The sequence below is a fragment of the Sparus aurata genome, chromosome 9, assembly GCF_900880675.1.
Source record: "Sparus aurata chromosome 9, fSpaAur1.1, whole genome shotgun sequence".
NCBI classification, from domain to species: domain Eukaryota; kingdom Metazoa; phylum Chordata; class Actinopteri; order Spariformes; family Sparidae; genus Sparus; species Sparus aurata.
This window is the reverse complement of record NC_044195.1, coordinates 34384984-34406640: the sequence shown is the minus strand read 5'-3', so window position 1 is coordinate 34406640 and position 21657 is coordinate 34384984. Positions and strand designations below refer to the sequence as shown.

At 41.3% G+C, this 21657-nt stretch overlaps 1 protein-coding gene across 1 annotated transcript; it reads right to left on the bottom strand.

Annotated features, from left to right (window-relative positions):
- Nucleotides 1–175: 175 nt before the first annotated feature.
- Nucleotides 176–20524, bottom strand: LOC115588379 (interferon alpha/beta receptor 1b-like). The gene is made up of 8 exons (XM_030428979.1): nucleotides 20316–20524; nucleotides 11177–11306; nucleotides 9592–9782; nucleotides 8871–9031; nucleotides 7566–7719; nucleotides 3487–3644; nucleotides 3231–3400; nucleotides 176–3140 (listed from the first exon to the last, which is right to left on the bottom strand). Exons 1-8 carry the CDS (start codon nucleotides 20410–20412, stop codon nucleotides 2915–2917), a joined length of 1287 nt encoding a protein of 428 aa, XP_030284839.1. The 5' UTR covers nucleotides 20413–20524; the 3' UTR covers nucleotides 176–2914.
- Nucleotides 20525–21657: the final 1133 nt, after the last annotated feature.

The window sequence follows — 21657 nt, the reverse complement described above, 5'->3', positions numbered from 1 at the left end:
CGCAAATATACATACACACACGCACACAAACAGGAGGAAGTGATACATTTATTACACAAATAAAGACTTTTATTCATGTAAACACTGCTGGGGTTAAAGATTAACAGAGTTAAACTGACTGTTAGAAGCAGAAACTGTAACATGAGGAGTAAAATGAGTCGTTCTGACGCCAGGGTTTGGTATAAGAAGTGATTTATTTCATCTTGATGATTGTCCATTAAGATGGGCGCAGTAGACGAGAGAGTTGTCGAGACGTACACTGACATCACTGCTTCCACTCACTTCACCAGTACACAGCTTCACAATATGTTTATATACAGTTTTTTTCCACAGACGTTACAACAGATGCTGAATGTTGAGGCGATGCAGACAGAAGCTCTGCAGCAAGAATCAAACCTCAGCAAGTTAACTCATGGTTGTCTTCTTGACATTTTCCCATCATATTCTACACTTTCTGCCTCAAAACATCCACAAACATCATCGTCACATGGCAGATTCAGAAAAGGGCAATTTGCATGTGTTGTTATAAAGTAGATGGAAGTGACAACAACTGTTTCATAATCTATACAAGTCCACAGCGAGGCGGCCGTCTCCGTCTCCTCGCTGCTTCTGTTCACAACAGAACATTTTCTCTCAGTCTTTGTTGAAGTGAAGTCACAGACTGAAGGATTATGATGAACATGTGAGGTAAAACTTAGAGGTTCTGCTGTGACGACCCAGTTTCTCCTTCGAAAGCATAAAAACAAACATGACAGATGAACACAGGAAGACGTTTAGAGCCACCGTAAAAAAATCCGTTCTGATGTTTTATTCTCAGTTCTCTTTTCACAACTTCTGTTCTCAGAATTCAGACTTTTGTTCCTTAAAGTTCTGGGAGGATTCAAGAGTCGGACAGAACTCAAAAAAATGTTCTTACAGCGGCCGCTAATCGTCCTCCGCGATATGTACATTTAAATGAAGAAATACAAGGAAAATATCTTTGATAGAAAAACAAAATTTAACCAATATGGCACCAAGATTCTATAAGAATCATAAATGGAATGAAAATGTTTCCAAGTGCTCGCGTTAAAATTAATACAAGCTTCAGAGACACACACAAAACTTTCCTTTAAAAATAGTGAACAAAAGGTTGGATTAAATCCGGTTCTTGCTGATAAAATGCAGACAAGAACTAGAAGAACAGAAATAAATTCCTAACCACTTCCTTCTTTTAAGTTTTGAACTCGGGACTGTTCAAGTATGAAACTGGATCTGATCCGATGTGGAGACGCCTGAACACGTCTGGGATGGATTGTTCCTGTTCAGGTCAAACTACCCTGTTAAAAGTTTAAAGTCTTTCAGAGACGTTTCAGCAAAATGTTAAACAGCACAACTATTCTAAAAATTACTGCGTTAGCAGGTAACAAAAGACGTTTGGCGCGTCGGGTGCAGATCCAGATCTTCAGGAAGAACAAACATCTGGATTCTGCTCTGACCCGGAGCGTTCACTGACGGGAGGACAGCTCAGAGATTACTTTTTAACTTCTGGGATTAAAATGTAGATTTTTTCTTCAACTCAACAGAATATATAACAAAGATCTAGTGGTTTTAATTCCTACGTATTAATTCTTTAACTGGCAGTGACCCGCACTGCCTGAGCTGCTGCTGAACTCTCCTGAATAAAACCTTCCTGGAGGAGGATCGACTGCAGGACTGCAGGATCAGACGGTGTCAGGTTCATTTACGACCAACTAAGATCAGACGCTCTCTTGTTTACTTTTAATCTGCCAGACTCCACTCAGCAGAGCTTTGAAGAAAGTCATTTTTACGTTTATTACTGCATATTGGGGGAAACTTTACAAACAGGCAACTTTTATGTATAAATATATTTTTGGTGGTTAGACTCAGTTAATAGTTTTTTCTCGCCCTAAAGGATTTTACTGCAGCCAGGTTTTAAAATACTGGAATTTAATAGATGATAAGATTCCTACATTTATTTTTTTCTAATAATTTAATTTAGTAAAATATGTGATTTGCAGTTGAAGTCATATTTTGTTGCTTCAAACGCAGACTGAAATCTTATCTCTTCTTGCAGCGGCACTTTGAAAACATTTAAATTTATTTTAGATCTGCTGTGATCGATTGTCCTCCTCAGCCACCGTAGCGCCGTGTGCAGGTGGGTGAGGTTTGGCCGACAGCTGGAGCGTTCTGGAGCCGCCGAGTAGAGTGAGTCACGACAGCGAAAGCTCAAACTGCAGATTGACACGTGATTCACAGAGACTTGAGATATTTCCAGGTAGTTTGAGGCGGGCAGTTTAACTGCGTGAACGCAGAGAGAGAGAAGTACGATGTCGGGATGTTCATAGTTTGCACATGATTTATCAATTGATTGATCTACCGGACAAGAGGCTCCACGACCATCACTAAAATAATACAGGTCCAGTGGAGTAAACAGATGACGCGACTCGCTCTACTCGAGGGCTCTGGTACCTTCATGTCATATCCACTGTTGGAGTCAATCAAGCGCTCTGAGGTCGTTTTATTGGACTTAGTCTGCTAATACTAAATTACTGTTAGCTAATTAGCACCTTTAAGCTACTTATGTTAACTCAATAAACAACATGAAAGTAAAACATCATCAACACACTGCGACACAGTTGAATCCTCTCAGCCACAGAGTGATGGCACATTAGAGTGACTGCAGGCTTCAAACAGTGGCTGTCTGAGACGAGGGGACAGAAATAAACAACATATTTTAATCAGCGCTGACAGTACTTCCTGGTTGGCAACAAATTCAGGTCCGATGAGGATGTGCGTCCTCTCCTCGTTTCACAGTGACAGCTGGAGAAAAGGCACGCCGCACATTTTCCGCAACTTCCTGAACATCATCCTCCCTTCAAGCTCCTCCAACGAACGTCTTTCGGCGTGCGAGCCTTCAGACACACATGTCTACGATGCCCTCGTCTGTGATCAGAAGTGGACTCTTGAGCCCAGGAGCCATGTCCTTCATCTTCACCTGCTCCAAGTCACCCTGCCAGGAGTTCTCGACCGCCCCGGAGGAGGACTGAGTGCTGCTGGGCTGCCGCAGGCCGGAGCTGCCACCTGTGGAGTAAACGCCAGAGTCTCCGCTGCCACTGCTGTCCTGACGGCTGTGTCTGCCACTAGAGACATGAAGCAGAGAGAACCTTTAGTCATTTACGCTGATAAATAAGAGAAGATCGTATTAAATGCTCTAAGGAATATAAATCTACCTGCTGTCTGGCTCCAGGCCTGATGTGGGTGACGGCAGGGCCTCAGGGGGAGGGTTGTGGATCTCCAGGACCGGTTCTGGACAGATGATCACCTTATCACACAGGAGCTCTGACTCTGAGTCCGGGGTGAGGAGGCGAGGAATGTCAGAGCCAGGTGAGTCACAGATATACTGGAGGAAGAGGACAGAGTCCGAGTTATTTGTCTGCCAACGATCAAAGGTGAACTGTGAATCTGAAGCGTGCGGCGGCTTCGTACCGTCTTGAAGAGTGGAGGCAGCTGGTTGGTGGGGCAGAAAGTGGACTTGATGGTCTTGTAGGTCCTGTAGAAGCCGAAGACAGCAACCAGCACCAAGAGGAAGCAGACCAGCAGGGAGGCCAGGAAGTACAGAAAGATCTGCCACCACGGTATCGCACCTGTTAGAGTGTGAACACAAAGACAGACAGGTGAGATCAGATCTGCAAGTTGTATTCATCTTCTTCATACACTCACACAGGTAAACACATCTCACACAGGTAAACACATCTCACACAGGTAAACACATCTCACACAGGTAAACACATCTCACACAGGTAAACACATCTCACACAGGTAAACACATCTCACACAGGTAAACACATCTCACACAGGTAAACACATCTCACACAGGGAAACACATCTCACACAGGGAAACACATCTCACACAGGTAAACACATCTCACACAGGGAAACACATCTCACACAGGTAAACACATCTCACACAGGTAAACACATCTCACACAGGGAAACACATCTCACACAGGTAAACACATCTCACACAGGGAAACACATCTCACACAGGGAAACACATCTCACACAGGGAAACACATCTCACACAGGGAAACACATCTCACACAGGTAAACACATCTCACACAGGTAAACACATCTCACACAGGGAAACACATCTCACACAGGGAAACACATCTCACACAGGGAAACACATCTCACACAGGGAAACACATCTCACACAGGTAAACACATCTCACACAGGTAAACACATCTCACACAGGTAAACACATCTCACACAGGTAACACATCTCACACAGGTAAACACATCTCACACAGGTAAACACATCTCACACACGGTAAACACATCTCACACAGGTAAACACATCTCACACAGGTAAACACATCTCACACAGGTAAACCATCTCACACAGGTAAACACATCTCACCCAGGTAAACACATCTCACACAGGTAAACACATCTCACACAGGTAAACACATCTCACACAGGTAAACACATCTCACACAGGTAAACACATCTCACACAGGTAAAACACATCTCACACAGGTAAACACATCTCACACAGGTAAACACATCTCACACAGGTAAACACATCTCACACAGGTAAACACATCTCACACAGGTAAACACATCTCACAGGTAAACACATCTCACACAGGTAAACACATCTCACACACGTAAACACACTCACACAGGTAAACACATCTCACACAGGTAAACACATCTCACACAGGTAAACACATCTCACACAGGTAAACACATCTCACACAGGTAAACACATCTCACACAGGTAAACACATCTCACACGTAAACACATCTCACACAGGTAACACATCTCACACAGGTAAACACATCTCACACACGTAAACACATCTCACACAGGTAAACACATCTCACACAGGTAAAACACATCTCAACAGGTAAACACATCTCACACAGGTAAACACATCTCACACAGGTAAAACACATCTCACACAGGTAAACACATCTCACACAGGTAAACACATCTCACACAGGTAAACACATCTCACACAGGTAAACACATCTCACACAGGTAAACACATCTCACACAGGTAAACACATCTCACACAGGTAAACACATCTCACACAGGGAAACACATCTCACACAGGGAAACACATCTCACACAGGTAAACACATCTCACACAGGGAAACACATCTCACACAGGGAAACACATCTCACACAGGTAAACACATCTCACACAGGGAAACACATCTCACACAGGTAAACACATCTCACACAGGGAAACACATCTCACACAGGGAAACACATCTCACACAGGGAAACACATCTCACACAGGGAAACACATCTCACAGGTAAACACATCTCACACAGGGAAACACATCTCACACAGGTAAACACATCTCACACAGGGAAACACATCTCACACAGGGAAACACATCTCACACAGGGAAACACATCTCACACAGGTAAACACATCTCACACAGGTAACACATCTCACACACGTAAACACATCTCACACAGGTAAACAATCTCACACAGGTAACACATCTCACACAGGTAAACACATCTCACACAGGTAACACACATCTCCACAGGTAAACCACATCTCAACACAGTAAACACATCTCACACAGGTAAAACACAATCCACACAGGTAAACCATCTCACACAGGTAAACACATCTCACACAGGTAAACAACATCTCACAGGTAAACACATCTCACACACGGTAAACACATCTCACACAGGGTAAACACATCTCACACAGGTAAACACATTCACACAGGTAAACACATCTCACACAGGTAAACACATTCTCACAACAGGTAAACACATCTCACACACGGTAAACACATCTCACACAGGTAAACACATAATCTCACACAGGTAAAACACATCTCACACAGGTAAACACATCTCACACACGGTAAAACATCTCACAGGTAAACACATCTCACACAGGTAACACCATCTCACACACGGTAAACACATCTCACAAGGTAAACACATCTCACACAGGTAAACAACATCTCACAAGGTAAAACACATCTCACACAGGTAAACACATCTCACACAGGTAAACACATCTCACACACGTAAACTACATTCTCACCACAGGTAAACACATCTCACACACGGTAAACACATCTCACACAGGTAAACACATCTCACAAGGAAACAACATCTTCACACACGTAACACATCTCACACAGGTAAACACATCTCACACAGGTAAACACATCTCACACAGGTAAACACATCTCACACAGGTAAACACATCTCACACAGGTAAACACATCTCACACACGTAAACACATCTCACACAGGTAAACACATCTCACACAGGTAAACACATCTCACACAGGTAAACACATCTCACACACGTAAACACATCTCACACAGGTAAACACATCTCACACAGGTAAACACATCTCACACAGGTAAACACATCTCACAGGTAAACACATCTCACACACGTAAACACATCTCACACAGGTAAACACATCTCACACAGGTAAACACATCTCACAGGTAAACACATCTCACACACGTAAACACATCTCACACAGGTAAACACATCTCACACAGGTAAACACATCTCACACAGGTAAACACATCTCACACAGGTAAACACATCTCACACAGGTAAACACATCTCACACAGGTAAACACATCTCACACTGCCACTTTGAGAGGTCAGTTGATGTCTCTTGGCCAAAAAGCTGCAACTTACTCTTCATTTTACAAGAAGCAGCAGAGGAAGACTTGAGACTGATTGTCATGAATAAGCAGCCATTTTCACACCACTCTTTATCTTCATCTCAGTGAATCACAGTCAAAAAACCCTACTTTTCATTTCTTTAGTGTCATTTTAAGACCCCCTTTTCCAATAAATGGTAACCAACATATTCCTTTGTGATAGACAAAGATTTCTGGCCTGTGTGCTCGACCTGGTCACAGCAGAAATCAGTACAGATAAATAAATCTGAATGTTTTTGTGAAATGTTTGGATGTGGAAGTGACGCAGAGATGATACTTAAGGCTTCTCTACACAGATGCTTCATATATTTACAACTCGAGTAACTTAATGAGGTTCACTCACTACCTGAATAACTGCACTCTGAAATGTTTTTTTTCTTTTGGCTTCATGCCTCTTTTCCTGCCATGCTACGCCCCATGTGTGATGTCTGCCTCTGCACGTGTCTGCCTGCTGCTCGCCCACACTCGGTCTGCTGACTGAAGGGAAAACACGGAACCCACCAAACGTTTGTTTTTGGTTTTACCACGTGGAAAGTTGACAGCTTCAACCGCCACCCGTGTGTCACATCTCTGAGACAGAATTTATGACTCTGATGTCTCGATCTTTGATCATGAATGTCACATATATTATATATTCTGATCTCAGCGTCAGGACTCTTGAATTGGTGAAGGTTGCAGATATTTTCAAAATAAAACCATGACGTCAACAGCAGACATTTGAAAATAAGATCACATCAACACAATATGATCATAGTTAACACTTTACAACTCTGTACGGACTCTGGCCGACACTTTGACCACTTCGGGCGTGTACACTGTGTTACCTTCAGTCTTCATGCACTGTGGGGAGGTGAAGCTGCTGCTCTTGTTGTAGAAGTCGGAGCGAGTCTGGACCATCACACAGTACAAAGTCCAAGGCTTCAGGTGGGGCAGCGTCACCAGGTTAGCGCTGCTGCTCACCAGCTGGGCATCTGAAGCCTGAAGATTTAAAAAGGTGGATGTGTGATGGATGTCTGTTAAATACTCAGTGGACGTCATATCCACTCAGATGTCCATTAGAGCCACTTTATAACTTTGTCCAATCATTTGTGGTCGTGCCAACAGTCAGCACCAGACACTGTTTGACATCATCAGCACTCTCTCGATACGATGACTGATGGTCGTCAGCTGCGGCAAATGTCTGGTTTGACTGAAGTGCATTAACAACAGCTCAGGTCGTATCTTGGAGTCAAATGTCTACTTTGCAGAAGAGGTGAGACACACCGAGAGCATGTAAAGAGATTCCTCATTCAAATACCTGTGTGGAGCTACACTCTGCAATGACCTTCAAACAAACAGGAGTGGCTCTCAGATATGTTGAAATGTGAAGGCTTTGCTGTTTCATACGTGCTAAATGTACGTCAGAGAAAATGATAATTGAGTGTTGAATGAATCTAAATCCTTTTCATGTTTAAATACAGTCGACTGTTGGGCACAGAGGTATGCACTCTACTGAGTGCCACCCTAGTTGTGAAATCATTGGTACGTCTCTGAAAAGGATTGTCTTGTGTCTAAATGGTGCTCTATAAATAAATAAATACATTTTTCAAAAACAAGAATGAGGAGATGAGCCTTCACTGAGACTTTTTTTCTTTTAGAATATTTTCAGTATTATTCTAATGTGACTCATTCTCCAAGCTATTTGTTATTATTATTACTGTTTTTGTTTTCAATCTTTAAATCACCCGCACACTCGTCAGCTGTGCGTCAGCTCTGTGGCCCTCGTCAAACCAGTTTAGAGATGTTGCTGCACTTTTATAGTCAAGCACCTGGCAGGAAATCATGCCGATTTCTCGCGTGTGATTCGGCACCTTGTTGCACAGACAGGAAACTGCTCTGCTCAGAGTTTAGGGCACAGATCAAAACCACTAAACCAACAACATGCGCAACAGAGGCAGACACCAGGTGCTCTGCTGCTGCACGCTCAGAGATGTCGCCAGGTGGTTTCAAGGACTGAAGACAAAGTGGGAAGTGTGAAGAGGAGAAACTGTGTCATTTTCTGTAAACTGTGACAATCTGTCCTGCTGTTTTTAAAGAAGTATCTGTAGAGAAGGTATCACTTAACAAAACAGCAGGGATGACAGCTCTACCTGTGGGTCTGTAGAGCTGTCCCAGTAGACGATGTGGTAGTACAGTTTCTCCACTTCTTCCCTCATGGAGCTGTTGTTTCTGGTCAAAGGGTCGGAGATGTTGACGTCCAGGTCGTATCCAGCAAGAGCAAGAGTCACTTTCCTCGGAGGACCCAAAGCAGCTGGTGGGAAATATTAGAGAAGATATTAGATCCAACAAAAGAGAGATTCAGGGTCATTTCCTTCTCCCCCTTTATTTGAAGCTTCAGTAGCAACAATCTTATATCAATTTATAATTAAATAAAGTAGTTTCACAATATCATCATCATCATACAGCCTCTGATTGGACACAGGTTGCACTCAATTATTTCCTGAGTTTTGTAGAGATTAAAGACGGTAAACAAGTTATCTCAGAGATCTCAATCATGTGATGTGAGCAGCTGATCGTTTATCTAAGAATCACCACACCTTCTGACTGTTTACTTCTACATTTCCTTGATCGTGAAACTCGACTCTGTGGTTTTGACAGTTCAGAACTGCACAACTCAGAACACACGCAAAGGTCATCATAATCCCGGTGTTGTTTTTCTCACAGCTCCGTCTGCTTCACTTTGTGGTTGTTTGCTCTGTTGTTCAGCTCTCTTCCGTCACTCTGTCTTGATGGTTTGTGGTGAAACAGACGCCGCCATCAGCGCCACCCGTCTTCATCTCATCCTCCCCCCTCTCTCTCTCTCCAGCTCACCTTCTTTATCAGGGCAGAATTCCTTCTGCACCCAGTCCGAGTGATTCCCGTTCAGGTTGGCTCGTACACGAAGCACGTAGATGCCCAGGTAGTGCAGGTCGAACTCTGTGAGGTCACATGACCTGTCTGGCTTCTCTTCACACGCCATGGACCAGGTCACCTTCTTCTTTGTGGACCTCAGCTTGTACTTCCTGGAGGGGAGAGAAAGAAAGAACATGAAAAATACTGATGGGAACGTTTTAGATAAAGGCAGCTGCAGAAAAGCACAGTTACCTGTTAATAAATGCATAATGAAGAATGAAATAATCGTAACAGAGCCACAACAGAAACCTTGGTGTGTTTGTAATCTATAACCTGGTCATTCTCAGATACTGGGTCACATTTTACTTAAGTCAAATTCTTTCATAGGCTTTTTTTTCAGATTCAAATCTACAGTCAACATTTGAGCCACATGAGGGGAGTTTGCTGGTAAACACGGTGCTTACAGTAGAATTTCAATGCTGGAAAGATAACGCTATGCAATATAAACACTTAAATATGATTTGAAATTGATGCTACATGACCAGAGAAAACAGGGCTGTGATATTTAACCATTCCACATACACAGAACTGTTAACCTGGGATGTTTTAAAGCTGCATTTGTACAATTTCTGGAACTTCTTCAGTCTGAAATGTTGCACAAGAGGAAGATGTCACATGTTTGGTAATCAGAATAAAACTCTGGCCACGCTGCAGTTTCCCAGTACCAAGTATGAGGAACTGCGGGCGACAAGTCAACTATTATCTCCTAGATTCCAGTAAAGAGTTGAATTACATATTCTCTCGGAACAACTGTCATCAGAGTTCTTGTGGAGGACAGCTGCAGCTCTCAGTGCAGACTGAACCGAACTGACGAGTTTACAGCAGCACATCTGTCTCTGTGAGGCTGTGATGGTCTTTAAAAAGACAAAAGAAAGAAGTTGAGATCTTTAGCAGTCATAGTGAACTTAATGTGAGCTGGACAAAGAGCGTTGTCAGTAGAGACACACAGGAAGTCAAGCCTTTTTTTTAAGCTTCATGTGCCACTAAGCTGCTTTCATAGGACTGAACCGGGCTCCTCCTCCGGCGATGTGTCCAGGTTTTAACATCTTTGGTCTGGACTGGGAGCCTGGAGCAACGGGGAAGTGTTGAGGTTTATGTCGCTGGTACAGGGGGGACTTTGGACCAGGACAAGCCAGTTCACCTGGTCAGTGAGTGAGTATGCACAACACCAGAGCCCTGGAGCCAGTTCATCGTTATTCTTCTAAATTCCACTCTTTTCCTGCCAAAATGTCTGCTGCGAAAAGTATCTATTGCTCTGGAGGGAAAAATGAATGTCTGAATGTGATTTCATTACTTTTTTCCACTCTGGACTGAAGCGGTGGAGAACGACTGACCTCCTCTGAGCCACATCACTCATGCTGCATGAAGTTAAACCAGGCAACTCATCAATAACCTCAATGTTGATCCAAAGTGAAGTTAGAGGAGCTTTACAGATTAAAACTCGTTTCATTTAACTTGCCGTTTTCCCTCGTGTATCATGTTCGTATGTGTGAGTGACACTCACGCGACGTATTGTGTGGTGAAGGTGACGCTGTGACCCTCTGCAGCGCTCTGGTCCCAGCCCCAGGTCAGGACGTAGTTGGTGTTTACGGTCACCATGGCCAAGTTGTGTGGTGCAGCCACCTCTGCTCCAGCTGAAACACAATCAGAGGAAAACCACATGACGACACATTTCACAACAACATTTAATCGCATTTAAACTCAATGTGTTATCCTATGACAAAGAAAAGCTCAATATTCTGACATTTGAGAAGCCATCTGTTGTATTTGGGTTGGACTAAATTAAAGAGAAGGTCGTCTCTATGTCAACACTTCCTGCTACTAAATATTTAACAGCAGCTGTTTAATGCCAAATATTTAAAGTTTAACTTTTGAAAAGTCTATTTATGGAAGAAAGACACTCAAACTCAAAATCTTAATATTTAGAAACTCACAAATATGTATATTGTCCATAAGTGATAAACCTCCCTCTTCTCAGAGGTAACACTGTTTGAAGCTAAACAGGTGGCAGGGTCCACCACATATAAACAAAGTAAAGCTAAGGTCAGTTTGATGAGACATAAAAAAGAAAGAAAGAAGTAAAATCTTCCTTTAAGGATTAACCAACAACTAGGGCTGCACAAAAAATCGTTAAAAAATCGCGATCTCGATTCACACATACACGTGATCTCATTTGTACACACAGCGATTCTGAAGCATTTTATATCTCGAGCCGAATCACAAACAAATGCTCCTAATTTCCTCCCGGATTTTTTGACGCGCCCCCAAACGCAGCACGGCCGCTGCCTCCTCCCTCAACCTGTGGTAAAGCGTCTTTACAACACGTGATTCAGTGGCGGAAGCCCACCTGCAGTTGAGTGTTTGGAAGGAGTGTGAGAAGCTGTTTTTAGACAAGGCAGCAAGCCGCCAATCTGCCCGTCCTATTGACGGCTAGGTCCGCGGTTTTAGACAGAGGGCGGCAAATTGGGGGTCTGTTTTGGTCCGCCGATTTGCTGCCTCGGACGGTACACTTATTTCCGCCTCGACTGCTAGCTTGTTGTTGTAGCGACAAACTAGGAACGGTCGCTACTTTCAAATTAAAAGCCCCCCGCTAAGAACCCAGTTCTAAACTCCAATGGGGTGCAATGTAAAGCTCTTATTTTGAAGACAAATTTGTTGTCAACTGTTTGCAGCCCAACTTCGGGCTTCACGTCACGTCACCTCTGAGGCGGCTTTTGGAAAAGGAAGAATATTATGCCTCCGTTTTAGAAAGCCGATCACAGCAGCTATCACATATCACCTAGCCAAAGCTACGGCCCCAATAAACACTGTACAACATGAGGTATTACAGGATGCCCTCTCATCTTGGAGACTAATTTTTTTTACTTTTGTAAAAATCATTTATCATCCAATGATAGAACTAACAAAACAAAAAAAACATTGCTTTGGCAGAGGCATAGTAGTATGCCTCTGCCATACTACAATGTTTTTTTTTTTGTTTTGTTCAAGTTCATCAGTGCAATAAACATTTTGTGAAAAAAATCGTGCCAGAGAATCGTGATCTCAATTCTAAGCAAAAAAATCGTGATTCACATTTTTTCCAGAATCGTGCAGCCCTACCAACAACCAACATGTTAACTCTGACATGCTCACTGACTCTTTCTGACGACAAGTACCCCCAAAAAACTCTCTTAAAACACACAGTTTCCTTTTACCAAAGGCTAAACAATTTAAAAAACCTGAAGGTTTCAGCAAATGTTACTCAAATATTAGTAGTGTGTTTCAGGGGACTGTTAATCCAAATCTGGTGGTCTCTAGAGGTTTTTCTGGTAGCAGAATAGAGTCCGTGGGATCCAGAACAAACGTGAGACAATGGAGCTCAGCGGCTCAGAGGAAGAAGATATTTACAGCACACAACAATAAAGGAAAAAGTTATTCAAACATATAACCAGACAAATTCTTCAACAAGTTTGTATTTCAAAAGTAGGATGACAACATGCAAACTAGTGTCGTCACAATTCTGAAATTTTATTGTCTTTACCTTAAAAAATGTCAGTATTGTATAAATTGACAGAAAACATCGAGGGCATGAAAATCACTTTAGTAAAAGATAAAAGGCTAAAACATCACAGAGGTACAACTTCTCTTTTGTTGGCGGCAGTAAACTCTGAATACTGCAGAAAAACAAGTACTGAAACCACGTCAAATTTTAGAACTGATGCGTTTTGAAAAATCAACTTTTAATACAGAGACAGCATTTATGTCCACGTGAAACTTCATAACAAGAAGTGACAGATCAGAAAACACTGGAAGAGACTAACGACAAACCTGCTGAGACGAGAGAAACAGCAGAACATCTCTAATCTTTAACATTTACATGCATGTAACTCATGTTTATTACACTATAAAGTAGCTGTAGGCAGATATCATTTATAGTGTTAGTGTTAATTATACCAACATACAGTTTTTATAACCTACTTTATATTATTACAACTGTGTTTTATTATATTATTATGTGTTGATGCAGCAGCCTCCATGGGAGACGTTATGTAATAAAAACATTTATAGTGTTACAAATCAATCATTAAATGTTTATAGACTGAATATAAAAGTTAACTTATTTTAGACTTACAAGACTTTTTATGTTGTTTCAAACTATCTCAAAACTATAACTGTTGTGTTTGAACTGCTTCTTTGTCAACAAAAGTAAATGAAATATTCACGAGCATCTTCACGTTTCTGGATTCATGTTTGTTTGGAAACATTCATTAAAATGTCACGATCAGGAACCTTTGATGCTCACAGTCTAGTGAGCGCAGCCAAAACCCAGAAGACAGACACAGAAAGAATAAATGATCAATGTGATTCAGATTAATGAGGTCAGTAAGGAAACCAAAAGGAGAACAAACAGAGGAGAGTGTGTTCTTTTCTGCCTTGTGTGATATTTCACCAGCCGAGAACAACCATAACGAGAGTCAAACACACAACGATGTGACCTCAAGAAAGAGGAACGAATCACAGATAGGGGAAAAAAAATCAGTGAGCTAATTTAGTCTCTCTGGAGACAAACAGAACATCGAACATTACTGCTGTAACACCTGTGGATTCAAAAAAGGGGGAAACCGTGCAAAAACAGATGAAAGATGTTTCGATGTGACTGAAAAAAGCACCCAGTGAACAAACACAGGAAACATTTGAAGGAAAAACTCTGGCAGTTTTGGGCGGACCGGGTTCGGTTCGACACTTCCTGTGTGGGCTTCCATGTGTGTGTGTCTCAGCTCGTTCGGCCTCCTGCGGACTCTGGCTGGGACTTCCTCCCTGACTCAGTTCTTCTCAATCCTTTACTTGCGCAACTCTTTCTTTCTGTCCATTTCATACAACTTTCACAGCCACAGAGACATTTAAACAGAACGCTGATGGTTTCATGACTCAAACCGTCCAAAGACACAACGCAGAATTTAACCCGAGCTGTCCATGTATGACTCAATGACATCACAGCCCAGTCTGAATTGTTGAGGCCTTTGTGGACAGACGGGAAAACTCTGTTGATACTTTACTTAACCGTGTGTGCACACAAAGGCGGAAACATGCCAACCTTCTTGTCAGATTTATGGAGCTTCGTGTCAACATGGTTCAGTTTATAAAACTCGATCGTTGTGGATTTGGCCGCACAAGCCTCATTTTTACTACAAGAGCTCGCCTTCGGAAACACCTTAATTGCAGACAGATTGTGATAAAAATACTTGCTTATGAAATATATTTTTAAAAAAAACTTAATACTGGTATGAGAAACTTATTTCTAATTAAAAATACATTAAGTTTTAATTTAAAAAGTACTGATGACTATGTTTTAGGCAGTTTGTAGCCTCATTATGGGTTTTGTCGGGCCTGATGTTGAAAGAATCTGTTCTTTCACCTCCTAATGTGACCTATTCTGATTTTACATCAAACATAAAACGTGGTCAGACCAACCAACCAACCTATAGACCGACAGACCAACAAACAAATCAGAAAACAAATGAACCAACCAACAATACAACATATACAAACCAACTAACCAAGGTTTATTTTTGTCTTATTTACTTTGTTTATGTCAGAATGCAAATGACTTCTCTTTGGAATTGCTGACTTAACGTTCCACCACCTACAGTTTATTTTTAACCTTTTCAAATCTTGAAAAACCGGCTTAAAATTCATATAAACAGAAAGACACGTCACCAACATACAGATAATTTCCCTGTAATGGTTGTGACTAATAATTACTACAAAACAGGGGCAAAATTCACAGCGAGTTCTGGTAAATACTGAGGAAGGAACCTTACTAAAAAACGTGGACCTGCCCTCAACTGCGGGTAACAAACAGTTCTTATAAACTCCTCCTATATAAAAAGTCTCCGGTGTACCTGCAGATATAGATACCAGCACCGAGTGCCAGTGCACCTCAGGGTATGAAGGTGTGGCTCACCACAGAGAAACGGCATTGATGAGTCAAACAGAGAAACATGGAGTCAGTCAAACTGAAAGTGAAACTGTGACTCAGATTAGGATAAATCAGGAGCTGCATGTGACTTTTAACTGCTCAATTTCATGATATTTATTTTGGTAAATATCTTTAGAGTCGAGCATTATAAACAGTTTACTCACATATAAACACTGATGAGTAGACAAGTTCCTCTTTTCCAACACTTGAATTTGAAGCTACACTTTCACACTGAAGGTGTAAGGCAGGCATGTCCAAACTATTCCACAAAGGGCCGGTGTGGCTGGAGGTTTATGTTCCAACCAGTCAAGAGCACACAGTATGACCAATCATCTTTCTGAAGACTGAGATCAGTTGATTAAATGAGTCAGGTCTGGTGTGCTGGTGCTTGGTTGAAAAGAAAATCTGCAGCCACACCGGCCCTTTGGGAAATAGTGTGGACATGCCTGGTGTTAATGGGAAGTTTTCCCAGATATATTATTGACTCAAAAGTAGGATAGGCCTCATCCACTCATGAAAGTGGAACATTAAAGTAATTTGACAGCCATAATTCTTGGCTGCCTGACAGATGATTGAGTCTAGTTTGTTCCCAGCATTAAGACATCGAGATGCTTGGGACTTGTTTCCACTCGTCATGGATTATTTCCTCTGTCACACCAATAAAACTTACTCAAGCCTTCAGAAACTCCTGCACAGGACTGAAACACTGTCATGGCCAACTAACTCTAAAAGACTCTCCAAACTGGTCTTACTCTCATACAGGCTTTCTGCAGGTTTGAACAAGTCAGACTCAAGACTCTTTAAGACCTTTTTTAAACCATTTTGAAATAAATTTAAGACCTACACGAAGTATGAAAAAGTAAGGAAAAGTGCGGTCCCAGAATTACTTTCAAAAATAACCAAATTTTTACATCCAAATCTGTTGCAAAAATGTTTAGCAACAGTGTTAAAATCCAAAGCACCTCCGCTTTCAACATCGGAGTTGAGCCAAAGATGGTTTGAGTGTCACTTGACTGCGAGGCAGCGCCGAGTTCAGGTCGAGCAGAACTGGATGAACTTGGACTGGGAACTGGTGACAAAGGCGTACAAAAGTTATAGTGATAGTGTGACTTCGCTGGAGACTTTTAGAAGCTAACTGTTGTTTTTCCGATTTTGTTTGTGACACCAGTGCTTTCACACCAAGTGTGCCCAAGTTGAGGGTCCTCTGGCAGAGCGTGCACTGCGCTTCAAATTCATTATGAGGTACGGCTTTTAACTAACTGTGTTCTGGTTGTTCAAGCCAACACTTGTTAAATTTACACTTCCCCATATTTGTAGCAGGTTCCGTAGTCAAAGTCTTTCCAGAACTGGCGAAGTGTGCGGTGATAAATTCCAACCAGGCTGTTGGCAAAATGCCACTCACGTTCCTGGTTACTTCAGAAAGTAAAGCAAAATACAGACGTATTTCAGACTTTTCAAGGCCTAAAACTGAGATTGTCAAATTTAAGACTTTTTAAATCCCTGCAGAAACCCTGTCATAAAGCTCATACCTCCACCGAGGCCCCAACAGTCCCCTCCAAACACACTGAAGTGTACTCACTTATAGATATCAGACACCAGAGTACACCAGATTTTTTGCATCAACATACATGCATTATTCCCCGAGAACTTAATGCAAATGTCGGGAAAAAAATTGCAGGATCCATCCTTTAATCTGGATCCACATCAAAAGTTAATGGGGTCTATTTGGGGATGAGACCCGTCCTCCATCCAAGTTTCATAGAAACCTGTTCAGTAACTTTTTTGTAATACAGCTGACAAACCAAGAGACAAACCAACACAGAAGGCACGCAACCTCCAAACAGTATACAGCAGAACAGTCGTCTGTCTGCACGCAGCCTCTTCAATACTGTCCATTTCTACATCAGCTCAGGAAGAGATAAGAGCCAACTCCCAACAGATCCCTCTTCAAAACACACAAACACAGATTATATCACTCCCACTGCTTTTTAACTCCAAGGTCAAGAGGAGGATATCTCCATACTTAAAAAAAAAAATGAAGGAGAAGACAGTCTCGAGTTAGTCATGACTGTATTGCAGTGTACTAAAGAGAGGAAGTGGAACAAGATGCAGAAATTTTTATTTCCAAACTAAAGAAATTCGTCAGCCAGGAGAGCTTTTACCAAATCAAACTCACGTCTTAGTTTACTGGCTTTCACTCTACCGTGGACTGAGCAGCCTTGTGTATTTGCCTTAACTGGGAAAGGATTTGAGCAAACAAACTTCCCCCTCATTTCCATAGAAGATGCAATGACCCGGTGTCATGTGTTGATCTGTCGAAATGAGGAACAAACTCCAAGGCTAAAGCTGACGCTAATATTAGCTGACCACACGGCTGGTGGGAGCAGATATTCAACAGAAAAGGGCGTTCCTGGAAGAACAGACATGTCAGATAGAAGAGCAGCTGGACAATCGCCCAAAACATATCTTGGTGTGTTATTAGAGAAGGGACTATGTTCTTATTCTGACATTTCCACCTCATTCACACCTCGATGTCTATTTGCACACTGGAAGTGCAGCGGTGCTTGAGAGAAGAAAATGTCAAAATTCACCTTTTTAAAATCTTTTATAAATGTGACGTTTTTCTGGTTAAACTGAGTATCTCTGGATTAGAAAAACAACCCCATTTTACGAAGATATTTTTCATCATTTTCTGACATCAAAATGAAAATAAGTGTTAGTTGCATGCGTCAACCTGTATCCAGACATAACCACATCATCATTTCTCAGATGGACCGATAACTGGCATCAATAATAACCCCTGGTGTTTTTTTTTCTGCACTCAAGATGCAAATAAACACATGTATTACCTCCTGTATTGTGATTCCTTCTGCATATTTCAGGTGCTTATATGTGTGAACTCACAAAGGTTTTTTGATAAACGGTTGTTTGGTGTGAGACAAACTCACAGATGGATGGACAGACACATGACGGGGAACAGTTGTTGAGGGCTGCAACCAAACGTTTTCGTCATTAATCAATCTGCCAATGAGGCCAGCACAATGTGGTAGAAAAAATATCATATTGTGAGTATTTTGACCGATACTGCGATGCAGTATATGAATTTATGATTCTATAACGATGTGGGTGCTCAATCAACAAACTCTCATGGTATCTAAGAACCTTTATACTGGAATACACTGTGTAATATCAGACAGACGTGTCCTGTAGACTTTGCTTTTGTACAAAGCAGCAAAAAAGATGTAGCAGGATGTGATTGTGTTAAATCTGTCTGACAATGAACACGCTGCGATGTGACTATTGCACAGGCTCACACTTCAATGTCGATGTTGAAAATGCTCACCACTATTTTTCAGAGCCCCAAGTGACAGTAACGACTCGTCATTTACTGTCACAGATGACAAGAAGACAAGCAGGAAATCCTCACATTTAAGATCATCAAGATTACTGCAACTTCTGGGTACTTTCATGCAAACCACAGAAACTGCTTTGTTTGAGTATATAAACAAGCCTTTACTCCTTATTTTGCCTTCACTATTCCATTTTCAACTTCAGTTTCAGTTTAAACATCGGATTGGATAGAGAGCGCAGGCTGGGAGTCTAATTGCACGGATCGGTACTTTCTCCTTCTCTGAGGACATCGGATAGAGCTGAACGCACGTCAGGCTTGTTGCCAGCGGCAACTTGTTCAGTGCCTTTGAGAAAACCACAATAAAAGCAGAACAAGGTGTGCTTCCTTCAGATGGGAAATATAATACACAAGACTGAATTTGCCTACTTCAATACCAATTTATGGTGGCTGAGTATTTCAATGTAATTCAATAACTGCTCTCCACCTCAAGGGCAAATATTGTCCTTCCAATCAACTTAATTTGTCTGACAGCTTAATATCCAACCTTCTATCTCTAGATGGGTTGATGTTGGTTTATTTATTGAGCAAACACTCCTCCTTGAGCAAAATAAACTCTATAAAAACCCTCTTGGATAACCTGGAAAGTGCATCGACACAAAGCTGAGAAGAGGCTGTTTTTCTGACTTTGTACAGACACATGATTGTCACAGGAAATTCAGCAACCACACATTTGCTGACAGTATATGATATGTAACTGTGGACTAAAACAGCCAACAGCAAAATAAAATCTGCTCAACATCTAAAGCAGTAAAATTCATTCTACACATTAATGCAGCAGTAATAATATTAATCCAACATCATCAGATTGGTTGACACATTTTCTTGCACACTGATAATAAATACTTTCTCTTAATGCAGTGTAGTTGAGCATTTTTACACTGCTGTTCTTCTTAAATAATCTAGACGGTCTGTTGCTTTCCTTCCTCCTAAGAGGTAAACAGCCAGTCCAAACACAAAAGGGGGTTTTTACAGTCCTCACCTGCAGCGAGGCAGCGTGAAGCAGTAACACTGTATTTGGCTGTGCGGCTAACAGTTAGCTAGCAGTGATAACGCGTCTGACGCTAGATTTCGTCAGACAGATAACCGGGTAATATGAGAAAAATTTACATCAGACATTGTTTTCTAATAAAGACGGAAGTCTTCAGCACACTGGTAGAGAAAACAGTAAACGACGGGTATGAAGCAGCTTGCTAACACGAGCACCGTCAAACCCGTTCCAAAAACAAACCGTCGAACGTTAGCATGCTAACTTAGCTAGCAAAAAGAACTTACCGGCGCTGGTGTGGAGGCACAAGAGGAGGAGGCCGGTGATAACAGCAGCAGACATGGTTGAGGTGGATATTTCTTCGACGTGCTGACAGTTTTTCATGCGCTCATCGTCTCTGTCGGGATCCGCTCGGCTGAACTCAGCTCGACTCGCCGCTCTGCGCTCCACCGATGTGACAGCTACAACACGCGAAGAAGAACCAGAACATCCGGTGGCGATGTCAAAATAAAAGCCAGGTTATCATTTCTGCTCCTTTGAATGCAGTTCCGGCACGCTGTGAAACGTGAGTGCTGCCCTCCAGCGTCAAGATCAGGTCAACTAAAACACATAAACACATGAATAAATAAATCACTCACCCAGCCCATGGTTAAAAAAAATAGTTAATAAGTAATAAGCATTTTATTGGCTTAATATGAAACACCTATTATGTTGTTTGATTTGAAAACGATTGCATTTCTCTAAAAGATTCCAGGTCATGTGTCCCACAGACTCCAAACCAGTGCTGAATTGTACAAATGATCTACATGATTCAGGCAATCCTCTTATTGTTAATAATGTTATTTAAAATGTCAATATATTTTTTTTATAAAAAATCTGTATTATTTTCAATAGTTCCAGGTCTTGTGACCCCTTGACTCAAAACCAGAGCCGAATAATAGGTATAATACAGATGATTCGGTCATACCTCTTAGTTTTTTGGATAATAATAATAATAATAATAATAATAATAATAATAATAATAATAATAATAATAATAATGATGATGAAACAAAATGTTTATGAAAAATCAGTATTTTTTTTTATGTTTCCTGGTAACGACACTCATTCACTCAATATCAATGCGGAAATGTCTTCCTGTATTGGTTGAATGAGACACGTCTCTTTTTACTTTACTTTAATACTTTGGTCCATCATAGTTTATATTTACATTTTTCTTAAAAATTCTGCATTTTTATCAGTGGGTTCCATGTATATTCAATGATGACAATAAATGTCCCGGAAATAGTAATAAAGCACTTAACTAATTGTACAATAAATATAAGCATTAATGAATTAGATTACAATTAATTTATTGATCTATTAATCAATATAGTTAAATTACAGAATATTCATTATTTCATTTGTAATCATGCAGATCAACTAACAGAACTTTAGTTCTTTTTTCACATTTAACATGAAAATGAACAAGTTGCAAAAGTTTTCTTACACTGAAGGCAAAAATTTACTTAAGTAGTAAATTGTGCCTGCAGATGTTTTAATACAGCTACAGAAAGAATATTCAACCCATTTTTAAGTAGCATGTAACGATGAGATGAAGTTGTTATTATTTGTATGACCTTTTTACCT